Consider the following 27470-nt stretch of genomic DNA (forward strand, 5'->3'; position numbering starts at 1 on the left):
TCCAGGGTGAAATTTGGGGTTCTGGGAGATGTTTTGGGGGTCCTGGTGAAGTTTTGGTGTCCAGGGTGGAGTTTTGGGGGTCCTGGGTGGAATTTTGGGTTCAGGGTCAAATTTTGGGGTCCTGGGTGGAGTTTTGGGGGTTCTGGGTGGAGTTTTGGGGTCCTGGGTCAAATTTTGGGGGTTCGGGGTCAAATTTGGGGTCCTGGGTGGAGTTTTGGGGTCCTGGGTGGAAATTTGGGGTTCTGGGAGATGTTTTGGGTTCCTGAGTCAAATTTTGAGTTCCTGGGTGGAGTTTTGGGGGTTCGGGGTCAAATTTTGGGGGTTCTGGGAGGAGTTTTGGGGTCCTGGGAGGAGTTTTGGGGTCCTGGGTGGAAATTTGGGGTTCTGGGAGATGTTTTGGGGGTCCTGGGTGAAGTTTTGGTGTCCAGGGTGGAGTTTTGGGGGTCCTGGGTGGAATTTTGGGGTTCAGGGTCAAATTTTGGGGTCCTGGTGGAGTTTTGGGGTTCCGGGATGGAATTTTGGGGTCCTGGGTGGAGTTTGGGAGGTTCTGGGAGATGTTTTGGGGTTCCAGGATGGAGTTTTGGTTCCTGGATGGTTTTGATGGGTCCTGGGTGGAATTTTGGGTTCTGGGTCAAATTTTGGGGGTCTTGGTGGAATTTTGGGGTCCTGGGTCAAATTTTGGGGGTCTTGGATGGAATTTTGGGTTCCTGGGTGGAGTTTGGGAGATTCTGGGTGAAGTTTTGGGGTTCTGGGAGATGTTTTGGGGTTCCGGAATGGAGTTTTGGGTTCCTGGATGGTTTTGATGGGTCCTGGGTGCAGTTTTGGGGTCCTGGGTGGAGTTTTGGGGTCCTGGGTGGAGTTTTGGGGTCCTGGGTGGAATTTTGGGGTTCTGAGTGAAGTTTTGAAGGTTCTGGGAGATGTTTTGGGTTCCTGGGTGGGGTTTTGGGTTCCTGGGTGGAGTTTTGGGGTCCTGGGTGGAATTTTGGGGTTCCTGGGTGGAGTTTTGGGGTCCAGGGTGGAAATTTGGGGTTCTGGGAGATGTTTTGGGGGTCCTGGGTGAAGTTTTGGTGTCCAGGGTGGAGTTTTGGGGGTCCTGGGTGGAATTTTGGGGTTCCGGGTCAAATTTTGGGGTCCTGGGTGGAGTTTTGGGGTTCCGGGATGGAATTTTGGGCTCCTGGGTGGAGTTTGGGAGGTTCTGGGTGGAGTTTTGGGTTCCTGGGTGGAGTTCTGGGGGTCTTGGATGGAATTTTGGGTTCTAGGTGGAGTTTTGGGTTCCTGGGAGATGTTTTGGGTTCCTGGTGGTTTTGATGGGTCCTGGGTGGAGTTTGGGAGGTTCTGGGTGGAGTTTTGGGTTCCTGGGTGAAGTTTTGGTGTCCTGGGAGATGTTTTGGGTTCCTGGATGGAATTTTGGGGGTCCTGGGAGATGTTTTGGGTTCTTGAGTAGAGTTTTGGGGGTTCTGGGTGGAGTTTTGAGGTTCTGGGCGGTTTTGATGAGTTCTGGGTGAAGTTTTGGGTTCCTGGGTGGAACTTTGGGGTCCTGGATGGAATTCTGTGGTCCTGGGTGGAGTTTTGGGGTCCTGGGTGGACTTCGGGAGGTTCTGGGTGGAGTTTTGGGGTCCTGGGTCAAATTTTGGGGTCCTGGGTGGAGTTTTGGATTCCTGGATGGTTTTGATGGGTCCTGGGTGGAGTTTGGGAGGTTCTGGGAGGAGTTTTGTGGTCCTGGGAGATGTTTTGGGTTCCTGAGTCAAATTTTGGGTTCCTGGGTGGAGTTTTGGTTTCCTGGGAGATGTTTTGGGTTCCTGGGTGGAATTTTGGGGTTCCGGGATGGAATTTTGGGGTCCTGGGTGGAGTTCTGGGGGATTCTTGGGTGGAGTTTTGGGTTCCTGGGTGGAATTTTGGGGGTCTTGGATGGAATTTTGGGGTTCTAGGTGGAGTTTTGGGTTCCTGGGAGATCTTTTGGGTTCCTGGGAGATGTTTTGGGTTCCTGGATGGTTTTGATGGGTCCTGGGTGGAGTTTTGAGGTTCTGGGTGGAGTTTTGGGTTCCTGGGTGGAATTTTGGGGTTCCTGGGAGATGTTTTGGGTTCCTGCGAGGAGTTTTGGGGTCCTGGGTCAGATTTTGGGGGTCCTGGATGGAATTTTGGGTTCCTGGGTGGAGTTTGGAGGTGCTGGATGGAGTTTTGGGGTTCCTGGGAGCTCCTGCTGGGTGTCCCTGGTGGCCCAGGGGTCTCCATGGTGGCCCAGGGGTCTCCTGGTGGCCCAGGGGTCTCCTGGTGGTCCCACCTGTCGCGCAGCTCCTCCACGGCCTGGGCCACGCGGTCGCTGTTGGGGTGGCCCTGGCGCTGGAGGCTCTCGCCGGCCTGCAGGACCAGCTGGACCTTCTGCAGGTTGAGCTCCAGCGTGGTGGTGAAGTCCTTGTGCTTCTTCAGCGCCTTGGTCACCCCTTCCACCGAGTCGGGCAGCTCGGCGTGGGCCAGCGCGGTCTCCTGGTGGGGTTGGGGACATCTGAGATGGCCTTGGCGTGGTGGCACCTCAAAGCCACAGGAGATCCACCAGGGCTGGTGGCACCCAAAGCCACAGGAGATCCACCAGGGCTGGGGACACCCAAAGCCACAGGAGATCCACCAGGGCTGGTGGCACCTCAAAGCCACAGGAGATCCACCAGGGCTGGTGGCACCCAAAGCCACAGGAGATCCACCAGGGCTGGGGACACCCAAAGCCACAGGAGACCACCAGGGCTGGTGGCACCTCAAAGCCACAGGAGATCCACCAGGGCTGGGGACACCCAAAGCCACAGGAGATCCACCAGGGCTGGGGACACCCAAAGCCACAGGAGATCCACCAGGGCTGGTGGCACCCAAAGCCACAGGAGATCCACCAGGGCTGGTGGCACCCAAAGCCACAGGAGATCCACCAGGGCTGGGGACATCCAAAGCCACAGGAGATCCACCAGGGCTGGTGGCACCCAAGTCCACCCAGCAGGACCTTCCACCACCCAAGTCCACCCAGCAGGGGCTGGTGGCACCCAAGTCCATCACTCAAGACCTTCTACAAACCATTCCCACCACCCAAAATCTCCTTCCACCCATCTCCATCAACCGGGACCTTCTCCCAACCATTGTCCCCATCACCCACCCACCATCTCCACCACCCCAGAGCTTCTAACCATGGTCCTCATCACCCACCCACCATCTCCACCAACCAGGACCTTCTCCCATCCCCACCACCCTGTCCACCTCCCAGACCTTCTCCCACCCATCACTCATCCATCATCTCCACCAACCAAGACCTTCTCCCAACCCATCCCACCACCGTGTCCACCTCCCAGCCCATCCCACCACCACGTTCTCCACCCAGACCTTCTCCCAGACCTTCTCCCAGCCCATCCCACCACCACGTTCTCCACCCAGATCTCCACCCAGACCTTCTCCCCGCCCATCCCACCACCATGTTCTCCTCCATGTCCACCTCCCAGACCTTCTCCCACCCATCACTCATCCATCATCTCCACCAACCAAGACCTTCTCCCACCCATGGGCCCCATCACCCATCCATGATCTCCACCACCCCAGACCTTCTCCCATCCCACCACCATGTTCTCCACCCAGACCTCCTCCCAGACCTTCTCACCACCACGTCCTCCTCCCAGACCTTCTCCCACCCATCACCCATCCATCATCCCCACCAACCAAGACCTTCTCCCCGCCCATCACTCATCCATCATCTCCATCAACCAGGACCTTCTCCCACCCCACCCCAACCACCACGTCCACCTCCCATCCCATCCCACCACCACGTTCTCCACCCTGTCCTCCTCCCAGACCTTCTCCCGTCCCATCCCACCACCACGTCCACCCCCCAGACCTCCTCCCACCCACCACCCATCCATCATCTCCATCAATCAAGACCTTCTCTCATCCCACCACCATGTCCACCTCCCTGACCTTCTCCCCATCCCACAACCAGGTCCACCTCCCAGACCTTCTCCCAGCCCATCCCACCACCACGTTCTCCACCCAGACCTCCTCCCAGACCTTCTCCTATGCCATCCCACCACCACGTTCTCCACCCAGACCTTCTCCCACCCATCACCCATCCATCATCTCCACCAACCAAGACCTTCTCCCACCCATCACTCATCCATCATCTCCACCAACCAAGACCTTCTCCCAACCCATCCCACCACCACGTCCACCTCCCATCCCATCCCACCACCATGTTCTCCACCCTGTCCTCCTCCCAGACCTCCTCCCATCCATCACCCATCCATCATCTCCATCAATCAAGACCTTCTCCCATCCCACCACCATGTCCACCTCCCTGACCTTCTCCCACCCATCACCCATCCATCATCTCCACCAACCAAGACCTTCTCCCACCCCATCCCACCACCACGTCCTTCTCCCAGCCCATCCCACCACCATGTTCTCCACCCAGACCTTCTCCCATCCCATCCCACCACCATGTCCACCTGGCAGACCTTCTCCCATTCCACCCCACCACCACGTCCTCCTCCCAGACCTTCTCCCAACCCATCCCACCACCACGTTCTCCACCCAGACCTTCTCCCAGACCTTCTCCCACCCCATCCCACCACCATGTTCTCCACCCAGATCTCCTCCCAGACCTTCTCCCAGCCCATCCCACCACCATGTTCTCCACCCAGACCTTCTCCCATCCCATCCCACCACCACATCCACCTGGCAGACCTTCTCCAACCCCATCCCACCACCATGTTCTCCACCCAGACCTTCTCCCAGACCTTCTCCAACCCCATCCCACCACCATGTTCTCCACCCAGACCTTCTCCCAGACCTTCTCCAACCCCACCCCACCGCGTTCTCCACCCAGACCTTCTCCCAGACCTTCTCCCACCCCATCCCACCACCACGTCCTCCACCCAGACCTTCTCCCAGACCTTCTCCCACCCCATCCCACCACCATGTTCTCCACCCAGACCTTCTCCCAGACCTTCTCCAACCCCACCCCACCACGTTCTCCACCCAGACCTTCTCCCAGACCTTCTCCAACCCCACCCCACCACGTTCTCCACCCAGACCTTCTCCCAGACCTTCTCCAACCCCACCCCACCACCACGTCCTCCACCCCCGTGCCCACCTGGCCCTCGAGGCCGCCCTGGCACTGCCGCGCGTCCCTGAGGAACAGGTGGAGAACCTGGGCCTGCACCAGCAGCTCCCTGCGCGCGTCCCAGCTCTGCAGGAGCTTCCCCCAGCCCGCGTCCACCTTCTGCAGCCACTGCCGCAGGGACACCTGCGCCGCGTCCACGTCCTCCAGCCCCAGCAGCAGCTCCCCGGCCGCCTGCAGCCGCGCGTGGTCCTCCTCGCGCCCGTCCATCTCCTCCTTGAGGGCCACGTGGGCGTTCAGCATCTCCTCGGCCTCGGCCAAGCCCCCGGGGACCTCCCGCGAGCCGGCGGCCGCCTGGCTCTTCACCAGCCACGCCAGGAACTCGTCCAGGTCCTGCAGGAAGCGCTGCAGGCGCCCGGCCGCCGCCAGCGCGTCCCGGCAGCCGCGGAAGGTCTTCTGCAGCTCGTCCCACCGCCGGCCCAGCTCCTCCAGGGGCAGCAGGACCTCCAGGGCGCGCCCGGGGTGGGCGCGGGACAGCAGCTCGGCCTCGCGCTGCAGCTCGGCCAGACGCGGCTCCAGGGCCACCAGCGCCGCCTCCGTGGTGGACAGGCGGCGCTGCAGGGCCACCACGCCGCCCAGGTCACCTCCGCCGCCGCCGCCGCCGGACTGGGTGGCCTCGATGGACCTCCTCTTGTCGCGCAGCTGCGCCTCCATCTCGGCGCACTCCAGCAGGAAGTTCTGGATCTCCAGCACCGAGCTCAGCTGGCTCTTCTTGGTCTCCACCAGCTCCACCACGCGGTTCCAGCTGGAGACGGGGGCGAGAACTTGGCTGAGGTGGGATGGGGCCCACCAGGAGCAGGAGCAACCTGGGGGTGGGCTGGGAAGGGTGGCCGGGAGAGGTGGAACCCATGGGGACGTCCCACCACGGAGAACCTCAGGGTGGGGGTCTCCACACAGCCCCACACAAAGCTCTCCCCACCAAGGAGACCTCAAGAAGGTTGAGATCATTTCAGGACCCTTGGGATGGGCTTGGACCATTGTCCCGGTGAGGTGGAACCCATGGGGACGTCCCACCACAGAGAACCTCAGGTTGGAGGTCTCCACACAGCCCCACATGAAGGTCCCCCACCAAGGAGACCTCAAGAACCTTGAGATCATTTCAGGACCCTTGGGATGGGCTTGGAATGGTGGCCGGGAGAGGTGGAACCCATGGGGACGTCCCACCACAGAGAACCTGAGGTTGGAGGTCTCCAGACAGCCCCACATGAAGGTCCCCCACCAAGGAGACCTCAAGAACCTTGAGATCATTTCAGGACCCTTGGGATGGGCTTGGAATGGTGGCCGGGAGAGGTGGAACCCATGGGGACGTCCCACCATGGAGAACCTCAGGGTGGGGGTCTCCACACAGCCCCACACAAAGCTCTCCCCACCAAGGAGACCTCAAGAAGGTTGAGATCATTTCAGGACCCTTGGGAGGGGCTGGGAATGGTGGCCGGGAGAGGTGGAACCCATGGGGACGTCCCACCACGGAGAACCTCAGGGTGGGGGTCTCCACACAGCCCCACATGAAGGTCCCCAACCAAGGAGACCTCAAGAAGGTTGAGATCATTTCAGGACCCTTGGGATGGGCTTGGACCATTGTCCTGGAGAGGTGGAACCCATGGGGACGTCCCACCACGGAGAACCTCAGGCTGGGGGTCACACAAAGCTCTCCCCAACCAAGGAGACCTCAAAGATGGGCTTGGACCATTGTCCCGGTGAGGTGGAACCCATGGGGACGTCCCACCATGGAGAACCTCAGGTTGGAGGTCTCCACACAGCCCCACATGAAGGTCCCTCACCAAGGAGACCTCAAGAAGGTTGAGATCATTTCAGGACCCCCAGGATGGGCTTGGAGCATTGTCCCGGTGAGGTGGAACCCATGGGGACGTCCCACCACGGAGAACCTCAGGGTGGGGGTCTCCACACAGCCCCACATGAAGGTCCCCAACCAAGGAGACCTCAAGAAGGTTGAGATCATTTCAGGACCCTTGGGATGGGCTTGGACCATTGTCCTGGAGAGGTGGAACCCATGGGGACGTCCCACCACGGAGAACCTCAGGCTGGGGGTCACACAAAGCTCTCCCCAACCAAGGAGACCTCAAAGATGGGCTTGGACCATTGTCCCGGTGAGGTGGAACCCATGGGGACGTCCCACCATGGAGAACCTCAGGTTGGAGGTCTCCACACAGCCCCACATGAAGGTCCCTCACCAAGGAGACCTCAAGAAGGTTGAGATCATTTCAGGACCCCCAGGATGGGCTTGGAGCATTGTCCCGGTGAGGTGGAACCCATGGGGACGTCCCACCATGGAGAACCTCAGGGTGGGGGTCTCCACACAGCCCCACATGAAGGTCCCTCACCAAGGAGACCTCAAGAAGGTTGAGATCATTTCAGGACCCCCAGGATGGGCTTAGAGCATTGTCCCGGTGAGGTGGAACCCATGGGGACGTCCCACCACGGAGAACCTCAGGTTGGGGGTCACACAAAACTCCTCCCACCAAGGAGACCTCAAGAAGGTTGAGATCATTCCAGGACCCTTGGGATGGGCTTGGACCATTGTCCTGGTGAGGTGGAACCCATGGGGACGTCCCACCACTGGAGAACCTCAGGTTTGGGGTCTCCACACAGCCCCACACGAAGCTCCTCCCACCAAGGAGATCTCAAGAAGGTTGAGATCATTTCCAGTCCTCCAGGATGGGCTTGGACCATTCCAGTGGACACCTGGACCTCCCAGGGACCTCCCAGCACCGGAGAACCTCAGGTTGAGTCTCCAACCCCACCATGGAGACCCCAGGCAGGTCGAGGTCCACCTCGTGTCCCCCCCAGGCCGTACCGGCTGTTGAGGTGGTCCTGGCAGGAGCGGACCTCGTCCGAGCTGGGGTGGCCACCGTCCACCAGCTGCTGCACCACCTGGTTGACGTCCAGGATGCGCCCCATGACGCTGTTCATCTCCTGGTCCAGGCTCTCGAACCTGGGCACGAGGACACGGGCAGGTCCACCATGGGCACGAGGAACCGCGACCACCCAACCCCATGGAGAACCTCAACCCCATGGAGAACCTCGACCACCCAACCCCATGGAGAACCTCGACCACCCAACCCCATGGAGAACCTCGACCACCCAACCTCGACCACCCAACCCCATGGAGAACCTCGACCACCCAACCCCATGGAGAACTTCAACCCCATGGAGAATTTCAACCCCATGAAGAACCTTCGACCATCCAACCCCATGAAGAACCTCAACAACCCAACCCCATGAAGAACCACAACCATGAACACCATGAAGAACCTGAACCACCCAACCCCATGAAGAACCTCAATCACCCAACCACATGAGGAACCTTCGACCATCCAACCCCGACCACCCAACCCCATGAAGAACCTCAACCATCCAACCTCAACCACCCAAACCCATGAGGAACCTCAACCCCATGAAGAACCTCAATCATTCCACCCCATGAAGAACCTCAACCCCATGGAGAACCTCCAGCACCCACCTGTGCGGCACCACCTCCACCTCATCCATCTCCTGGGGCACCTCCATCTTCTCCAACCCCATGGAGAACCTCCACCACCCAACCCCATGAAGAACCACAACCACCCAACCCCAACTAATCAACCCTGTGAAGAACCTCAACCATCCAACCCCAACCACCCAACCCCATGGAGAACCTCGACCACCCAACCCCACGAAGAACCTCCATCACCCACCTGTGCTGCACCACCTTGACCTCATCCAGCTCCTGGGGCACCTCCATCTTCTCCAACCCCATGGAGAACCTCAACCACCCAACCCAACCCCATGGAGTACCTCAACCACCCAACCCCATGAAGAACCTCCACCACCCAAACCCATGAAGAACCCTAACCACCCAACCCCAACCACCCAACCCCATGAAGATCCTCGACCACCAAACCCCATGGAGAACCTCAACCCCATGAAGAACCTCCCGCACCCACCTGTGCTGCACCACCTCCACCTCATCCATCTCCTGGGGCACCTCCATCTTCTCCAACCCCATGGAGAACCTCAACCACCAAACCCCATGAAGAGCCTCAACCCCATGGAGAACCTCAACCACCCAACCCCATGAGGAACCTTGACCAACAAACCCCATGAAGAACCACAACCACCCAAGCCATGAAGAACCTCAACCCATGAAGAACCTCAACCCCATGGAGAACCTCAACCCCATGGAGAACCTTCACCACCCAACGCCATGGAGAACCTCCACCACCCAACCCCATGAAGAACCTCAACCATGAACCCCATGGAGAACCTCGACCACCCACCTGTGCTGCACCACCTCCACCTCATCCATCTCCTCGGGCACCTCCATCTTCTCCAATCCCATGGAGAACCTCCACCACCCAAACCCATGGAGAACCTCAACCACCCAAACCCATGGAGAACGTCAATCACCCAACCCCAACCACCCAACGCCATGAAGATCCTCGACCACCAAACCCCATGGAGAACCTCAACCCCATGAAGAACCTCCCGCACCCACCTGTGCTGCACCACCTCCACCTCATCCAGCTCCTGGGGCACCTCCATCTTCTCCAACCCCATGGAGAACCTCAACCACCCAAACCCATGGAGAACCTCCACCACCCAACCCCATGAAGAGCCTCAACCCCATGGAGAACCTCCACCATGAACCCCATGGAGAACCTGCAGCACCCACCTGTGCTGCACCACCTCCACCTCATCCAGCTCCTCAGGCACCTCCATCTTCTCCAACCCCATGGAGAACCTCAACCACCCAACCCCATGGAGAACCTCCACCACCCAACCCCATGAAGAACCCATGGAGAACCTTCCCCACCCACCTGTGCTGCACCACCTCCACCTCGTCCATCTCCTGGGGCACCTCCATCTTCTCCAACCCCATGGAGAACCTCAACCACCCAACCCATGGAGAACCTTGACCACCAAACCCAATGAAGAACCACAACTACTCAACCCCATGGAGAACCTCAACCATGAACCCCATGAGGAACCTCAACCCCATGAAGAACCTCAACCCCATGAAGAACCTCAATCATTCCACCCCATGAAGAACCCACGAGGAACCTCCAGCACCCACCTGTGCTGCACCACCTCCCCCTCGTCCATCTCCTGGGGCACCTCCATCTTCTCCAACCCCATGGAGAACCTCAACCACCCAACCCCATGAAGAGCCTCAACCCCATGGAGAACCTCCACCATGAACCCCATGGAGAACCTGCAGCACCCACCTGTGCTGCACCACCTCCACCTCATCCATCTCCTGGGGCACCTCCATCTTCTCCAACCCCATGGAGAACCTCAACCACCCAAACCCATGGAGAACCTCAACCCCATGGAGAACCTCCACCACCCAACCCCATGAAGAACCCATGAAGAACCTTCCCCACCCACCTGTGCTGCACCACCTCCACCTCATCCATCTCCTGGGGCACCTCCATCTTCTCCAACCCCATGGAGAACCTCCACCACCCAACCCCATGGAGAACCTCAACCACCCAACCGCATGGAGAACCCATGGAGAACCTCCCCCACCCACCTGTGCTGCACCACCTCCACCTCATCCAGCTCCTGGGGCACCTCCATCTTCTCCAACCCCATGGAGAACCTCAACCACCCAACCCCATGAGGAACCTTCGACCATCCAACCCCATGGAGAACCTCCACCACCCAACCCCATGAAGAACCCATGGAGAACCTTCCCCACCCACCTGTGCTGCACCACCTCCACCTCGTCCATCTCCTGGGGCACCTCCACCCTCTCCAGCCACAGCTCCTTCTCGTCCAGCCACAGCTCGCAAGCGCGCAGCTCGCCGAACATGCGGTGCACGGCCAGCGCGTCGCGCAGCCACTGCGTCCTCAGCACGGCCACCTCGGCCACCTCCGCGAAGAGCCGCTCGGCCTCCACCACGCGGATCTGCGCCTCCACGGCCCGGCGCCGCTCGGGCGCCAGCAGCGCCAGCTGCCCGCGGAGCCCGGCCACGGCGCCGCGGTGCCGCTCCAGCTGCTCCAGCGCCGCGCGGTGCTGCCGCAGCAGCGCCCGGCTCGAGTGCTCGTCGTGGCCGAAGTCGTCGCTGGAGGCCACGCGGTAGAGGTCCCGCAGCCAGGCCACCAGCTCGTCGGCGTCGGCGCGGAACCGGAAGAAGCTCAGCGCCTCCTCCAGGCGCCGCTGGCGCAGCCCGGTGCTCTCCTCCAGCTTCCTCCAGCGCGCGCGGACCTCGCGCATCTTCTCCCGCACGCCGGCGGCGCCGCCCGGGGGCTCCCGCGCCGCCGCCAGCTCCTCGCCGCGGTCCAGGGCGCGGCGCAGCAGCGCGCGGCGGCGGCCCAGCTCGCCCAGCGCCGCCCGGTGCTCGGCCGTCAGGGCCAGGACGCTGCTGAGGTCGCGGCCGCAGCCGCCGGCGGCCAGGATCTTCTCCTTGTCGCGCATCCAGGCCTCGGCCTCCTCCATCTCCTGGAAGAAGGCCCAGAGGCGGCGCGAGGCCTCCAGCTCCGCGCGGCGCCTGGCCGCGAGGTCCCGCAGCTCCTCCAGGCACGCGCCGACGTGGTGGACGCGGTTGCAGATGATCTGCGGGTCGCACGGTTGGTAGCCTGGCCAGGAGAAGACCTTCAGGCGGGGGCGGGAGGGGGCCCAGGAAGGAGAGGACGCGGCACGCCGGGCGCTGCTCCGGGCTGGGCGCCAGGATCTCAGAGGGTTCCTCCAAGCCTGGAGGTGGCCCACCAGGACCTTGGGGTGATGGACATTCCAGGGCCCACCAGGACCTTGGGGTGGACATTCCAGGGCCCACCAGGACCTTGGGGTGGACATTCCAGGGCCCACCAGGACCTTGGGGTGGACATTCCAGGGTCCACCAGGACCTTGGGGTCACTGTTCCATGATCTACCAAAACCTTGCGGTGGACATTCCAGGGTCCACCAGGACCTTGGCATGATGGACATTCCAGGGTCCACCAGGACCTTGGGGTCACTGTTCCGTGATCTACCAAAACCTTGGGTTCCATTCCATGATCTACCAAACCCTTGGGTTCCATTCCGTGATCTACCAAAACCTTGGGTTGGACATTCCAGGGCCCACCAGGACCTTGGGATGATGGACATTCCAGGGCCCACCAGGACCTTGGGGTGGACATTCCAGGGCCCACCAGGACCTTGGGATGGACATTCCAGGGTCCACCAAGACCTTGGCATGATGGACATTCCAGGGCCCACCAAGACCTTGGGGTCACTGTTCCATGATCTACCAAACCCTTGGGTTCCATTCCGTGATCTACCAAAACCTTGGGTTGGACATTCCAGGGCCCACCAGGACCTTGGGATGGACATTCCAGGGCCCACCAGGACCTTGGGTTGGACATTCCAGGGTCCACCAGGACCTTGGGGTGATGGACATTCCAGGGCCCACCAGGACCTTGGGTTGGACATTCCAGGGCCCACCAGGACCTTGGGTTGGACATACCAGGGCCCACCAGGACCTTGGGGTGGACATTCCAGGGTCCACCAGGACCTTGGGGTCACCATTCCGTGATCTACCAAACCCTTGGGTTCCATTCCGTGATCTACCAAAACCTTGGGTTGGACATTCCAGGGTCCACCAGGACCTTGGGATGGACATTCCAGGGTCCACCAAGACCTTGGGTTGGACATTCCAGGGCCCAGCAGGACCTTGGGATGGACATTCCAGGGCCCACCAGGACCTTGGCATGATGGACATTCCAGGGCCCACCAGGACCTTGGGATGGACATTCCAGGGCCCACCAGGACCTTGGGATGGACATTCCAGGGTCCACCAGGACCTTGGGTTGGACATTCCAGGGTCCACCAGGACCTTGGGATGGACATTCCAGGGTCCACCAGGACCTTGGCATGATGGACATTCCAGGGCCCACCAGGACCTTGGGATGGACATTCCAGGGCCCACCAGGACCTTGGGTTGGACATTCCAGGGTCCACCAGGACCTTGGGATGGACATTCCAGGGTCCACCAGGACCTTGGCATGATGGACATTCCAGGGCCCACCAGGACCTTGGGGTGGACATTCCAGGGTCCACCAAGACCTTGGGTTGGACATTCCAGGGCCCACCAGGACCTTGGGGTGATGGACATTCCAGGGTCCACCAAGACCTTGGGGTGATGGACATTCCAGGGTCCACCAGGACCTTGGGGTGATGGACATTCCAGGGTCCACCAAGACCTTGGGATGGACATTCCAGGGTCCACCAGGACCTTGGGTTGGACATTCCAGGGCCCACCAGGACCTTGGGTTGGACATTCCAGGGCCCACCAGGACCTCGGGGTCACCATTCCGTGATCTACCAAAACCTTGGGTCAACCTTTTGATGGGCCACCAAGATCATAGGTTGACCCTTCCATGATCTACCAAACCCTTGGGTTCCATTCCGTGATCTACCAAAACCTTGGGATGGACATTCCAGGGTCCACCAGGACCTCGGGGTCACCGTTCCATGATCTACCAAACCTTGGGATGACCCTTCCGTGATCTACCAAACCCTTGGGTTCCGTTCCATGATCTACCAAAACCTCCGGTTGACCTCTTGATGGGCCACCAAGATCATGGGCTGACCCTTCCATAGCCCACCAAGATCCTGAATGGCTCCTTCGTGGTCCATCAAGACCTCAGTGACCTTCCCATGGTCCATCAAAACCTCGGCTGACCTTTCCATGGTCCATCAAGAGATCCTCCCATGGTCCATCAAGACCTCAGCTGACCCTCCCGTGGTCCATCAAGAGATCCTCCCATGGTCCATCAGGACCTTGGTTGACCTTTCCATGGTCCATCAGACCTTGGCTGACCCTCCCATGGTCCATCAAGACCTTGGTTGACCTTTCCATGGTCCATGAGACCTTGGTTGACCTTTCCATGGTCCATCAAGAGATCCTCCCATGGTCCATCAAGACCTTGGTTGACCTTCCCATGGTCCATCAAGCCCATAGTTGACCCTCCCAAGGTCCACCAGACCTTCCCAAGGCCCACCGCCTCCCCGTGCCCAGGTTGTCCACCCTGGTGGCCCCGTTACCGTCCAGCTCGGAGAACTGGAGCGCGGCGGCGTTGAGGGCCTGGACGCGCTCGCTCTGCGCCGCGATGTCGGCCTCCAGCAGCCCCTGCTTCTGCAGGAGGTCCTCGACCTCCAGCAGGTGCTTCCCCGAGTCCTTGGAGACCAGGAGAACCTGCAGGAGAAGCGAACGGCGTCACCATGAAACGCCCAAACCCCATGGAGAACCTCCACCATGGAGAACCTCAACCATGGACCCCATGGAGAACCTCAACGATGAACACCATGGAGAACCTCAACCATGAACCCCATGGAGAACCTCAACCATGGACACCATGGAGAACCTCAACCATGGACCCCATGGAGAACCTCAACGATGAACACCATGGAGAACCTCAACCATGAACCCCATAAAGAACCTCAACCATCCAACCCCAACCACCCAACCCCATGGAGAACCTTGACCATGAACCCCATGGAGAACCTCGACCATGGACCCCATGGAGAACCCCAACCATGAACACCATGGAGAACATTGACCATCCAACCTCAACCAACCAACCCCATGGAGAACCTCAACCATGGACCCCATGGAGAACCTCAACCATGGACCCCATGGAGAACCTTGACCATCCAACCTCAACCACCCAACCCCATGGAGAACCCCAACCACGAACACCATGGAGAACCTCAACCATGAACCCCATGGAGAACCTCAACCATGGACCCCATGAAGAACCTCAACCACCCAAACCCATGAAGAACCTTGACCATCCAACCCCAACCACCCAACCCCATGGAGAACCCCAACCACGAACCCCATGGAGAACCTCCACCATGAACCCCATGGAGAACCTCGACCACCCAACCCCAACCACCCAACCCCATGAGGAACCTCAACGATGAACCCCATGGAGAACCTCAACCATGAACCCCATGAAGAACCTCAACCATCCAACCCCAACCACCCAACCCCATGGAGAACCTCAACCATGAACCCCATGGAGAACCTCGACCACGAACCCCATGGAGAACCTCCACCACGAACCCCATGGAGAACCCCAACCACGAACCCCATGGAGAACCTCAAGCGCTCCTCAACCCTCCCCAGATCTCCACCGCCCCTCATCTCCTCCGCGTCCCCACCGTCCCCACCTGCATCTCCTCCATCCAGTCGATCATGTAGACCATCTCCTGGAAGATCTTCTGCAGGGCCAGGTTCTGCTGGAGGCGGGCGCGGCGGGCGCGCAGCAGCTCGCTCAGCAGCGCCCACTGCCGCAGGACGTTGTCCCGGCGCGCGCCCACGCGCCGCGCGTCGTGGTAGCCCTCGGCCTCCATCTCCAGCGCCAGCTCCACCACCGCCTGCACGCGCTCCTGGTACGAGGAGATGTCGGCCTCGATGGCCTCGTGCTTCTTCATGGCCGCCTCCACCGCCGGCAGGTCGTAGCCGAAGTTGTCCTGGAGGGGGGACGTGGACATGGACACGGGTGGGGTGGGGTCCTCAGCGGTCAGGGAGGAGGAGGAGGAGGTTCCACCAGAACCACGTGGTGAAGGAGGTTCCACCAGAATAAGGAGCCTGATGAGGTTCCACCAGGACCATGTGGTCAAGGAGGTTCCACCAGAATAAGGAGCCTGATGAGGTTCCACCAGAACCACGTGGTCAAGGAGGTTCCACCAGAACCACGTGGTCAAGGAGACTGAGGAGGTCCCACCAGAACTACATGGTCAAGGAGGTTCCACCAGAACCACGTGGTCAATGAGGAGGAGCCTGATGAGGTTCCACCAGAATAAGGAGCCTGATGAGGTTCCACCAGAATCACATGGTCAAGGAGGTTCCACCAGAACCACGTGGTCAATGAGGAGGAGCCTGATGAGGTTCCACCAGAATAAGGAGCCTGATGAGGTTCCACCAGAACCACGTGGTCAAGGAGGTTCCACCAGAACCACGTGGTGAAGGAGGTTCCACCAGAACCACGTGGTGAAGGAGGTTCCACCAGAATAAGGAGCCTGATGAGGTTCCACCAGAACCACGTGGTCAAGGAGGTTCCACCAGAACCACGTGGTCAATGAGGAGCCTGATGAGGTTCCACCAGAACCACGTGGTCAAGGAGATTGAGGAGGTCCCACCAGAACTACGTGGTCAAGGAGGTTCCACCAGAACCACGTGGTCAAGGAGGAGGAGCCTGATGAGGTTCCACCAGGACCATGTGGTCAATAAGGAGCCTGATGAGGTTCCACCAGGACCACGTGGTCAAGGAGCTGCCACCAGAACCACGTGGTCAATGAGGTTCCACCAGAACCATGTGATCAAGGAGGTTCCACCAGGACCACGTGGTGAAGGAGGTTCCACCAGAACCACGTGGTCAGTGAGGAGCCTGATGAGGTTCCACCAGAACCACGTGGTCAATGAGGTTCCATCAGAACCACGTGGTCAAGGAGGTTCCACCAGAACCACATGGTCAAGGAGGAGGAGCCTGATGAGGTTCCACCAGAACTACGTGGTCAATAAGGAGGAGGTTCCATCAGAACCACGTGGTCAAGGGGGTTCCACCAGAACCACGTGGTCAAGGAGGAGCCTGAGGAGGTTCCACCAGAACCACGTGGTCAGTAAGGAGGAACCAAATGAGGTTCCACCAGAACTACATGGTCAAGGAGGTTCCACCAGAACCACGTGGTCAAGGAGGAGGAGCCTGATGAGGTTCCACCAGAATAAGGAGCCTGATGAGGTTCCACCAGGACCACGTGGTGAAGGAGGTTCCACCAGAACCACGTGGTCAAGGAGGAGGAGCCTGATGAGGTTCCACCAGAACCACGTGGTCAAGGAGGTTCCACCAGCCCTCCATGGTCAATGAGGTCCAACCTCCTCTCCCAGGTCAAGGAGGTTCCTCCAGGTCTCCGTGGTCAATGAGAAGATTGAGGAGGTCCCACAAGACCTCCATAACCAATGAGGTCCAACCCCCTCTCCACGGTCAATGAGGAGGTCGAGGAGGTTCCACCAGTCCTCCATGGCCAAGGAGGTCCCACCAGCCCTCCGTGGTCAATGAGGAGGCCAATGAGGTCCAACCCCCTCTCCTTGGTTCAGGAGGTCCCTCCCTGGTCAAGGATGTCCAACCCCTCTCTCCATGGTCAATGAGGACATCGTGGAGGTCCCACCAGCCCTTCATGGTCAAGGAGGTCCCACCAGTCCAGCATCATCAAGGAGGTCCAACCCGCCCTCCATGAGGTCCCACCACCCACAATGAGGTCCCACCACCCATAATGAGGTCCCACCATCCATAATGAGGTCCCACCACCCATAACGAGGTCCCACCATCCATAATGAGGTCCCACCACCCATAACGAGGTCCCACCATCCATAACAAGGTCCCACCACCCATAATGAGGTCCCACCACCCATAACAAGGTCCCACCATCCAAAATGAGGTCCCACCACCCATAACGAGGTCCCACCATCCAAAATGTGTTCCCACCATCCATAACGAGGTCCCACCACCCATAATGAGGTCCCACCATCCATAACGAGGTCCTACCATCCATAACGAGGTCCCACCATCCAAAATGTGTTCCCACCATCCATAACGAGGTCCCACCACCCATAATGAGGTCCCACCACCCATAACGAGGTCCCACCACCCATAGCGAGGTCCCACCACCCATAATGAGGTCCCACCACCCATAACGAGGTCCCACCACCCATAGCGAGGTCCCACCATCCATAACGAGGTCCCACCACCCATAATGAGGTCCCACCACCCATAATGAGGTCCCACCACCCACAATGAGGTCCCACCACCCATAACGAGGTCCCACCACCCATAACGAGGTCCCACCATCTGTAATGAGGTCCCACCACCCACAATGAGGTCCCACCACCCATAACGATACCCACCATCCATAACGAGGTCCCACCATCCATAACGAGGTCCCACCACCCATAACGAGGTCCCACCACCCAAAATGAGGTCCCACCATCCATAACGAGGTCCCACCACCCATAACGAGTTCCCACCATCTGTAATGAGGTCCCACCACCCACAATGAGGTCCCACCACCCATAACGAGGTCCCACCACCCATAATGAGGTCCCACCACCCATAACGAGGTCCCACCATCCATAACGAGGTCCCACCACCCATAACGAGGTCCCACCACCCATAACGAGTTCCCACCATCTGTAATGAGGTCCCACCACCCACAATGAGTTCCCACCACCCATAACGAGTTCCCACCATCCATAACGAGGTCCCACCATCCATAATGAGGTCCCACCATCCATAACGAGGTCCCACCATCCATAGCGAGGTCTCCAAACCAAAATGAGGTCCCACCACCCAAAATGAGTTCCCACCATCCATAATGAGGTCCCACCACCCCTAACAAGGTCCCACCATCCATAACGAGGTCCCACCATCCATAACGAGTTTCCACCATCCATAATGATGTCCCACCACCCATAATGAGGTCCCACCATCCATAATGAGGTCCCACCATCCATAACGAGGTCCCACCACCCATAACGATGTCCCACCACCCAAAACGAGGTCCCACCACCCATAACAAGGTCCCACCACCCATAACGAGTTCCCACCATCTGTAATGAGGTCCCACCACCCATAACGATGTCCCACCACCCATAACGATGTCCCACCACCCATAACGATGTCCCACCACCCATAACGAGTTCCCACCACCCATAACGATGTCCCACCACCCACCACCGCTCTCCCCACCCCGGGACCGTCCCGCCCCGCGCCGAAGGTCCCCCCGTGTCCCGTCCCACCCCACCCCACCTGCGAGACCAGGCGCTGGTTCTCGCTGAGCCACGTCTCCCTCATGGCGGCCTTGTGGTCGAAGCGCTGGGCCAGCAGCTCCAGCTTCTCCTGCCGGATCAGCTCGTTCCTCAGGGCCACCTCGCGCTCGTGCTCCGCCTTCTCCAGGCGGCTCCACGCCTGCCGGGAGGGCACGCGGCTGCTCAGGGGGTTCCCCCGGCGTGGTGGGACTCCGTGCGCACGTCCTCACCTTGTTGATGTCCCAGATGCTCTTGCCCTCGCTGGGCACGAAGAGCTTGCGGTTGGTGGCCCGGAGCTTGCTCTGGATGGTGAAGAGCAGGACCTCGAGGTTGCCCTTCTCCTGGAACCTGCGGGGCGGCACCGGCGGGGAGGTCCCGGTCACGGCCGGCGCGGGCTGGGGCGGCACCACCGTCAGCCGGGGTCCACCATGGCCACCATCTGGGTGAGGTGGGACCTTCTCCTCACCACCCTGAGCCGGGGTCCATGGCCACCATCTGGGTGACGTGGGACCTTCTCACCACCACCATGACCCAGGGTCCATCACCACCAGTCTGGGTGAAGTGGGACCTTCTCATCATCACCATGATGTGGGACATAACCACCAGTCTGGGTGAGGTGGGACCTTCTCCTCACCACCCTGAGCCAGGGTCCACCATGGCCACCATCTGGGTGAGGTGGGACCTCCTCATCACCACCCTGAGCCGGGGTCCACCATCACCACCATCTGGGTGAGGTGGGACCTTCTCATCACCACCCTGAGCCAGGGTCCATCACCACCACCAGTCTGGGTGAGGTGGGACCTCCTCATCACCATCACCACCATGAGGTGGGACCTTCTCACCACCGTGAGCCAGGGTCCACGGCCACCATCTGGGTGACGTGGGACCTTCTCATCACGGCCACCAGTCTGGGTGAGGTGGGACCTTCTCATCACCATCACCACCATGAGGTGGGACCTCCTCACCACCGTGACCCAGTTCCACCACCACCACCAGTCTGGGTGAAGTGGGACCTCCTCATCACCACCATGACATGGGACATCACCACCCCCTGGACCATCCATGGCCAGTTTGGGCTGAGTGGGACCTCCCCATGATCACCACCCTGAGGTGGAACCTCTCCACCACCACCATCACCACCTCCATGTCCCACTGCCACCAGTTTGGGTTGACCTGCGACCTGCCCACCACCACCGTGACCACGACCATGACCATGACCATGACCATGACCATGACCATGACCACCACCCCCAGGTCCCAGTGCCACCAGTTTGGGCCGAACTGGGACCTCTCCACCACCACCATGACCATGACCACCACCACCATGACCACCACCCCCAGGTCCCACTGCCACCATTTTGGGTTGACCTGCCACCTGCCCACCACCACCATGACCACCATCACCACCACCTCCATGTCCCATCGCCACCATTTTGGGCTGACCTGCGACCTGCCCACCACCACCATGACCATGACCACCACCACCACCACTACCACCCATGTCCCAGTGCCACCAGTTTGGGCTGAACTGGGACCTCCCCATCACCACCACCTTCAGGTGGGACCTCCCCACCATCACCCTCACCACCTCCACGTCCCACTGCCACCAGTTTGGGTTGACCTGCGACCTGCCCACCACCACCATGACCATGACCATGACCATGACCATGACCACCACCCCCAGGTCCCACTGCCACCAGTTTGGGCTGAACTGTGACCTCTCCACCACCACCATGACCATGACCACCATCACCCTCACCACCTCCAGGTCTCAGTGACATCAGTTTGGGCTGAACTGGGACCTCTCCACCACCACCGTGACCATGACCACCACCACCATCACCACCACCCCCATGTCCCATTGTCACCATTTTGGGCTGACCTGCCACCTGCCCACCACCACCATGACCACCATCACCACCACCTCCATGTCCCATCACCACCAGTTTGGGTTGACCTGCGACCTGCCCACCACCACCATGACCATGACCACCACCACCATCACCACCCCCAGGTCCCATCACCACCAGTTTGGGTTGACCTGCGACCTGCCCACCACCACCACCACCACCCATGTCCCACTGTCACCATTTTGGGCTGAAGTGGGACCTCCCCATCACCACCACCTTCAGGTGGGACCTCCCCACCATCATCCCCACCACCCCCAGGTCTCAGTGCCACCAGTTTGGGTTGAACTGGGACCTCCCCATCACCACCATGACCACCACCACCACCACCACCACCCATGTCCCATTGTCACCAGTTTGGGTTGACCTGCGACCTGCCCACCACCACCATGACCATCACCACCACCTCCATGTCCCATCACCACCAGTTTGGGTTGACCTGCGACCTTCCCACCACCACCACCACCACCATCACCACCATCACCCATGTCCCATCACCACCAGTTTGGGTTGACCTGCGACCTTCCCACCACCACCACCACCACCACCACCACCACCTCCAGGTCCCACTGCCACCATTTGGGGTTGAACTGGGACCTCTCCACCACCACCATGACCATGATCACCACCACCTCCATGTCCCATCACCACCATTTTGGGTTGACCTGCGACCTTCCCACCACCACCATGACCACCACCACCACCACCACCTCCATGTCCCATCACCACCAGTCTGGGTTGACCTGCGACCTGCCCACCACCATCACCACCACCCATGTCCCACTGTCACCATTTTGGGCTGAAGTGGGACCTCCCCATCACCACCACCTTCAGGTGGGACCTCCCCACCATCATCCCCACCACCTCCAGGTCTCAGTGCCACCAGTTTGGGCTGAACTGGGACCTCCCCATCACCACCATGACCACCACCACCACCACCACCACCCATGTCCCATTGTCACCATTTTGGGCTGACCTGCAACCTGCCCACCACCACCATGACCATCACCACCACCTCCATGTCCCATCACCACCAGTTTGGGTTGACCTGCGACCTTCCCACCACCACCACCACCACCATCACCACCATCACCCATGTCCCATCACCACCAGTCTGGGTTGACCTGCGACCTGCCCACCACCACCATCACCACCACCACCACCACCTCCAGGTCCCACTGCCACCATTTGGGGTTGAACTGGGACCTCTCCACCACCACCATGACCATGATCACCACCACCTCCATGTCCCATCACCACCATTTTGGGTTGACCTGCGACCTTCCCACCACCACCATGACCACCACCACCACCACCACCTCCATGTCCCATCACCACCAGTCTGGGTTGACCTGCGACCTGCCCACCACCACCATCACCACCACCACCATCACCACCACCTCCATGTCCCATCACCACCAGTTTGGGTTGACCTGCGACCTGCCCACCACCATCACCACCACCCATGTCCCACTGTCACCATTTTGGGCTGAAGTGGGACCTCCCCATCACCACCACCTTCAGGTGGGACCTCCCCACCATCATCCCCACCACCCCCAGGTCTCAGTGCCACCAGTTTGGGCTGAACTGGGACCTCCCCATCACCACCATGACCACCACCACCACCACCACCACCACCCCCAGGTCCCATTGTCACCAGTTTGGGTTGACCTGCGACCTGCCCACCACCACCATGACCACCACCACCACCTCCATGTCCCATCACCACCATTTTGGGTTGACCTGCGACCTTCCCACCACCACCACCACCACCATCACCACCATCACCCATGTCCCATCACCACCAGTTTGGGTTGACCTGCGACCTGCCCACCACCACCATCACCACCACCACCACCACCACCTCCATGTCCCATCACCACCAGTTTGGGTTGACCTGCGACCTGCCCACCACCACCATGACCACCACCACCACCTCCATGTCCCATCACCACCAGTTTGGGTTGACCTGCGACCTGCCCACCACCATCACCACCACCACCCATGTCCCATCACCACCAGTTTGGGTTGACCTGCGACCTTCCCACCACCACCACCATCACCACCACCACCACCACCCATGTCCCAGTGCCACCAGTTTGGGTTGACCTGCGACCTTCCCACCACCACCACCACCAGGCTGAGGTCCCACCCCACCAGCAGCCCGGCAGGAGGTCCTCACTTGACCGGTTTCTCCAGGGTGCAGAAGGCGGTGAAGGCCTGGAGCTGCTGCTGGACGCCGGTCAGCGAGTTGGCGAACTTCTGGTTGGAGATGATGGTGATGGTGTGGTGGATCCAGGCCAGCAGCTCGGCCGCCAGCGCCTCGTAGCGCGCCGTGATGGCCGCGATCTCCATCACCTGGTCCAGCACCTGGTGGGGTTTGGGGTGGCCTTGGAGGTCCTGCAGGAACCCCCCGAGAACCACCCGGGGCTGGAGGGGTCACACCAGGGTCCGGCCAGGCCGGGGAGGTGGGTGGACAATGGGGTGGAGAAGGGATGGAGAAGGGATGGACAGAGGGATGGAGAATGGGGTGGAGAAGGGATGGACAATGGGGTGGAGAAGGGATGGACAGAAGGATGGAGAAGGGATGGACAAAGGATGGACAATGGATGGACAGAGGGATGGACAAAGGGTGGACAGAAGGATGGAGAAGGGATGGACAAAGGGTGGACAGAGGGATGGAGAAGTGATGGACAATGGGGTGGACCAAGGGATGGACAGAGGGATGGACAGAAGGATGGACAAGGGATGGACAAAGGATGGACAAGGGATGGACAGAGGGATGGACAAAGGATGGAGAAGGGATGGACAAAGGATGGACAAAGGATGGACAATGGATGGAGAAGGATGGACAATGGGGTGGATCAAGGGATGGACAGAGGGATGGACAAGGGATTGAGAAGGGATGGACAATGGATGGACAGAGGGATGGAGAGAAGGATGGAGAAGGGATGGACAGAAGGATGGACAATGGATGGACAAGGGATGGACAAAGGGATGGAGAAGGGATGGACAATGGGGTGGATCAAGGGATGGACAAAGGGATGGACAGAAGGATGGACAGAGGGATGGACAAAGGGATGGACAAAGGACAGACAAGGGATGGACAATGGGGTGGACCAAGGGATGGACAAAGGATGGACAAAGGGATGGACAGAAGGATGGACAATGGGGTGGACCAAGGGATGGAGAAGGGATGGAGAAGGATGGACAGAAGGATGGACAAAGGGATGGACAAAGGGATGGAGAAGGGATGGACAAAGGGATGGACAAAGGGATGGACAAAGGGGTGGACAATGGATGGAGAAGGGATGGAGAAGGGATGGACAGAAAGAGGGACAGAGGGATGGACAAAGGGATGGACAAAGGATGGACAAGGGATGGAGAAGGATGGACAATGGGGTGGATCAAGGGATGGACAGAGGGATGGAGAAGGGATGGACAGAGGGATGGACAATGGGGTGGACAAAGGGATGGGACATCCAGGGACAATGGGGTGGACCAAGGGGTGGACAGAGGGATGGACAATGGATGGACAGAGGGATGGACAAAGGGATGGACAAAGGGATGGACAAGGAGGTGGACAAAGGATGGACAATGGGGTGGACCAAGGGGTGGACAACCCATGGAACTGGGGATGGACCAAGGGATGGACAGAGGGATGGACAAAGGATGGAGAAAGGATGGAGAAGGGATGGACAGAAGGAGGGACAGAGGGATGGACAGAGGGATGGACAAAGGATGGACAAAGGGATGGACAGAGGGATGGAGAAGGGATGGACAGAAGGAGGGACAGCGGGATGGACAGAGGCATGGACAAAGGATGCAGAAAGGATGGACAGAGGGATGGACAGAGGTATGGAGAAGGGATGGAGAAGGGATGGACAATGGGGTGGACAATGGATGGACAGAGGGATGGACAGAGGGATGGAGAAGGGATGGACAGAAGGAGGGACAGAGGGATGGACAAGGGGATGGACACCCGTGGCCAACGGGATGGACAATGGGGTGGCCACCCCACGGTCATGGAGACCCCCAGGACCTGGGTCCGGCCCCACCTTCCCGATGCGCTTCCCCTCCACCGCCAGCGCCTTCATCTTGGAGAAGTAGTGGTAGAAGGACACCACGTAGGTGATGATGGACTTCTCATCGGGGTCCTCCATGTTGACATCTGGTGGGGGGTTGGGGAGCAGAAGGTCAGGACCTCCCAAACCTCCACGCCGGGACCACCAGGGATGGTCCCACCAACGTTGGGCCGACCCATCAACCTCACTCCCGAACAACGCGCGCGCGGAGGTGGGAAACCTGGGCGGTGGAGATGACCCCACCCCGCATGGCTGGACAGATGGACAGGTGGACGGATGGACGGACGGGTGGACAGACGGACGGACCCCGTCCGTACCCTCGGGGTCCAGCAGCTTGCTGAGCCCCAGGTGCTGCTCGGCCGTGTTGAAGGCCTGCTGGAGGTTGTAGGTGGCGTTGGACTTGGTCAGCTTGTGGAAGTCGATGAGATCCGGCCTGCGGTGGGGTGGGGTGGACACGGTCACCTCGGGACCTCCTCGCCCCCCCAGAAACCCTCGGAGGTGACCCCGACGCCCAGGAGGTCCCTCCCGCGCCCGCCCCGCCGCCGCTGACCGGTGCCTGTGGATGAGGGCGTTGAAGGCCAGGCCGTCCCTCCAGCTGGTGGTGAAGTTCTGGATGTTGACCTCAGGGTAGCTGCGGAGGACGCCGGAGGTCACCGCGGGCCACCAGACCTCCTCCCGGGGAGGTCCGCGCCACCGCCCGAGCTCCTCACCCCGCCGTCTTCATCTGGCACCAGAGCAGCAGCGCGTCCTTGGCCGAGCGCGTCTCCCGGTTGTCCTCGGTCTTGATCTTGATCACCTGGATCTGGGGGAGGAACGGTCAGGAGACACCTGGAGCTGCAGGAGCTGCAGGAGGACCAGGGCGGGACACGGGGAGGAGCCCGGTGGCACCTGGAAGCGCAGGATGATGGTCCAGATGAGGCCCAGCGTCAGGCGGTGGTTGCCGTCCACGATGTCGTGGGAGCCGACGTTCTCCAGGTGGACGCGCTGCTCCTTGAGGAACTGCAGGGCCTTGTCCACGTTCTCCAGGGAGTGGATGCGCATCCGGCCCCGCGTCGGCTTGGGCTGGGGGGACACGGGGGGGACATCCGGCCTGGACACGGTCCTGCCACCCCACCCCACCCCATCCCATCCCATCCCACCCCATCCCACCAGAAGCGGTCCCAGACTGGGGATGGTGGGAGCTGGAGATGGTGGAGAAGTCCCAGTTCCACCCAAACTGGTGATGGGGAGGTCCCACCTCATGGTGATGGTGGTGAGAAGGTCCCAGTTCCACCCAAACTGGGGGTGGTGGGAGCTGGGGGTGGTGGGGAGGTCCCAGCTCATCATGGTGGTGGTGATGGGGAGGTCCCACCTCATGGTGGTGGTGAGAAGGTCCCAGTTCCACCCAAACTGGGGGTGGTGGGAGCTGGAGATGGTGGAGAGGTCCCAGCTCATCATGGTGGTGGTGATGGAGAGGTCCCACCTCATGGTGGTGGTGGGGAGGTCCCAGTTCCACCCAAACTGGGGATGGTGGGAGCTGGAGATGGTGGAGAGGTCCCAACTCATCATGGTGGTGGTGGTGGAGAGGTCCCACCTTGTGGTGGTGGTGGGGAGGTCCCAGTTTCACCCAAACTGGGGATGGTGGGAGCTGGGGGTGGTGGGGAGGTCCCAGCTCATCATGGTGGTGGTGATGGAGAGGTCCCAGTTCCACCCAAACTGGTGATGGGGAGGTCCCACCTCATGATGGTGGTGGTGAGAAGGTCCCAGTTCCACCCAAACTGGGGATGGTGGGAGCTGGGGGTGGTGGGGAGGTCCCAGCTCATCATGGTGGTGGTGATGGAGAGGTCCCACCTCATGGTGGTGGGAGTGGGGAGGTCCCAGTTCCACCCAAACTGGGGATGGTGGGAGCTGGGGGTGGTGAGGAGATCCCAGTTCATCATGGTGGTGGTGGAGAGGTCCCAGTTCCACCAAAACTGGGGATGGGGAGGTCCCACCTCATGGTGGGGGTGGTGGAGAGGTCCCAGTTTTGGGTCCACCCAAACTGGTGATGGTGGGAGCTGGGGGTGGTGAGAAGGTCCCAGTTCCACCCAAACGGGTGATGGTGGGAGCTGGGGGTGGTGAGGAGATCCCAGCTCACCATGGTGGTGGTGATGGAGAGGTCCCACCTTGTGGTGGTGATGGAGAGGTCCCAGTTCTACCCAAACTTGGGGTGCTGCTCATGGCAATGCTGATGATGATGATGGTGGGGATGGTGGTGGTGACGACAGTCATGGAGATGATGATGATCCTCATAACGACGGTCATGGAGATGATGATGATGATGATGATGATGCCAATGCTGGTGGTGATGATGATGATGGTGGTGATGATGATGATGCTCATGAAGACGATGATGCTGCGATGGTGACAATCACCACGATGATGATGGTGATCATGATGGTAGATGATGATGATGATGATGATGATGATGATGATGACAGTCATGGAGATGATGATGATCCTCATAATGACGGTCATGGAGATGATGGTGATGATGGTGATGATGGTAGATGATGATCCTCATA

At 59.9% G+C, this 27470-nt stretch overlaps 1 protein-coding gene across 1 annotated transcript in view; it reads right to left on the minus strand.

Moving 5' to 3' along the window:
* SPTBN4 (spectrin beta, non-erythrocytic 4) overlaps nucleotides 1-27470 on the minus strand; it is a 72849-nt gene that overhangs the window by 40729 nt on the left and 4650 nt on the right. The window contains exons 3-16 of the mRNA XM_063182016.1: nucleotides 25816-25989; nucleotides 25638-25729; nucleotides 25478-25558; nucleotides 25245-25360; nucleotides 24901-25013; nucleotides 23025-23212; nucleotides 19166-19283; nucleotides 18937-19095; nucleotides 15302-15604; nucleotides 14171-14321; nucleotides 10849-11725; nucleotides 7959-8096; nucleotides 5117-5888; nucleotides 2282-2484 (exon numbers count right to left, since the gene is read on the minus strand). Coding sequence (XP_063038086.1) covers nucleotides 2282-2484; nucleotides 5117-5888; nucleotides 7959-8096; nucleotides 10849-11725; nucleotides 14171-14321; nucleotides 15302-15604; nucleotides 18937-19095; nucleotides 19166-19283; nucleotides 23025-23212; nucleotides 24901-25013; nucleotides 25245-25360; nucleotides 25478-25558; nucleotides 25638-25729; nucleotides 25816-25989 — 3485 coding nt within the window. The remainder of the gene's footprint in view (nucleotides 1-2281; nucleotides 2485-5116; nucleotides 5889-7958; nucleotides 8097-10848; nucleotides 11726-14170; nucleotides 14322-15301; nucleotides 15605-18936; nucleotides 19096-19165; nucleotides 19284-23024; nucleotides 23213-24900; nucleotides 25014-25244; nucleotides 25361-25477; nucleotides 25559-25637; nucleotides 25730-25815; nucleotides 25990-27470) is intronic.

Source organism: Melospiza melodia, unplaced genomic scaffold (assembly GCF_035770615.1).
Source record: "Melospiza melodia melodia isolate bMelMel2 unplaced genomic scaffold, bMelMel2.pri scaffold_140, whole genome shotgun sequence".
In the NCBI taxonomy this organism is placed as follows: domain Eukaryota; kingdom Metazoa; phylum Chordata; class Aves; order Passeriformes; family Passerellidae; genus Melospiza; species Melospiza melodia.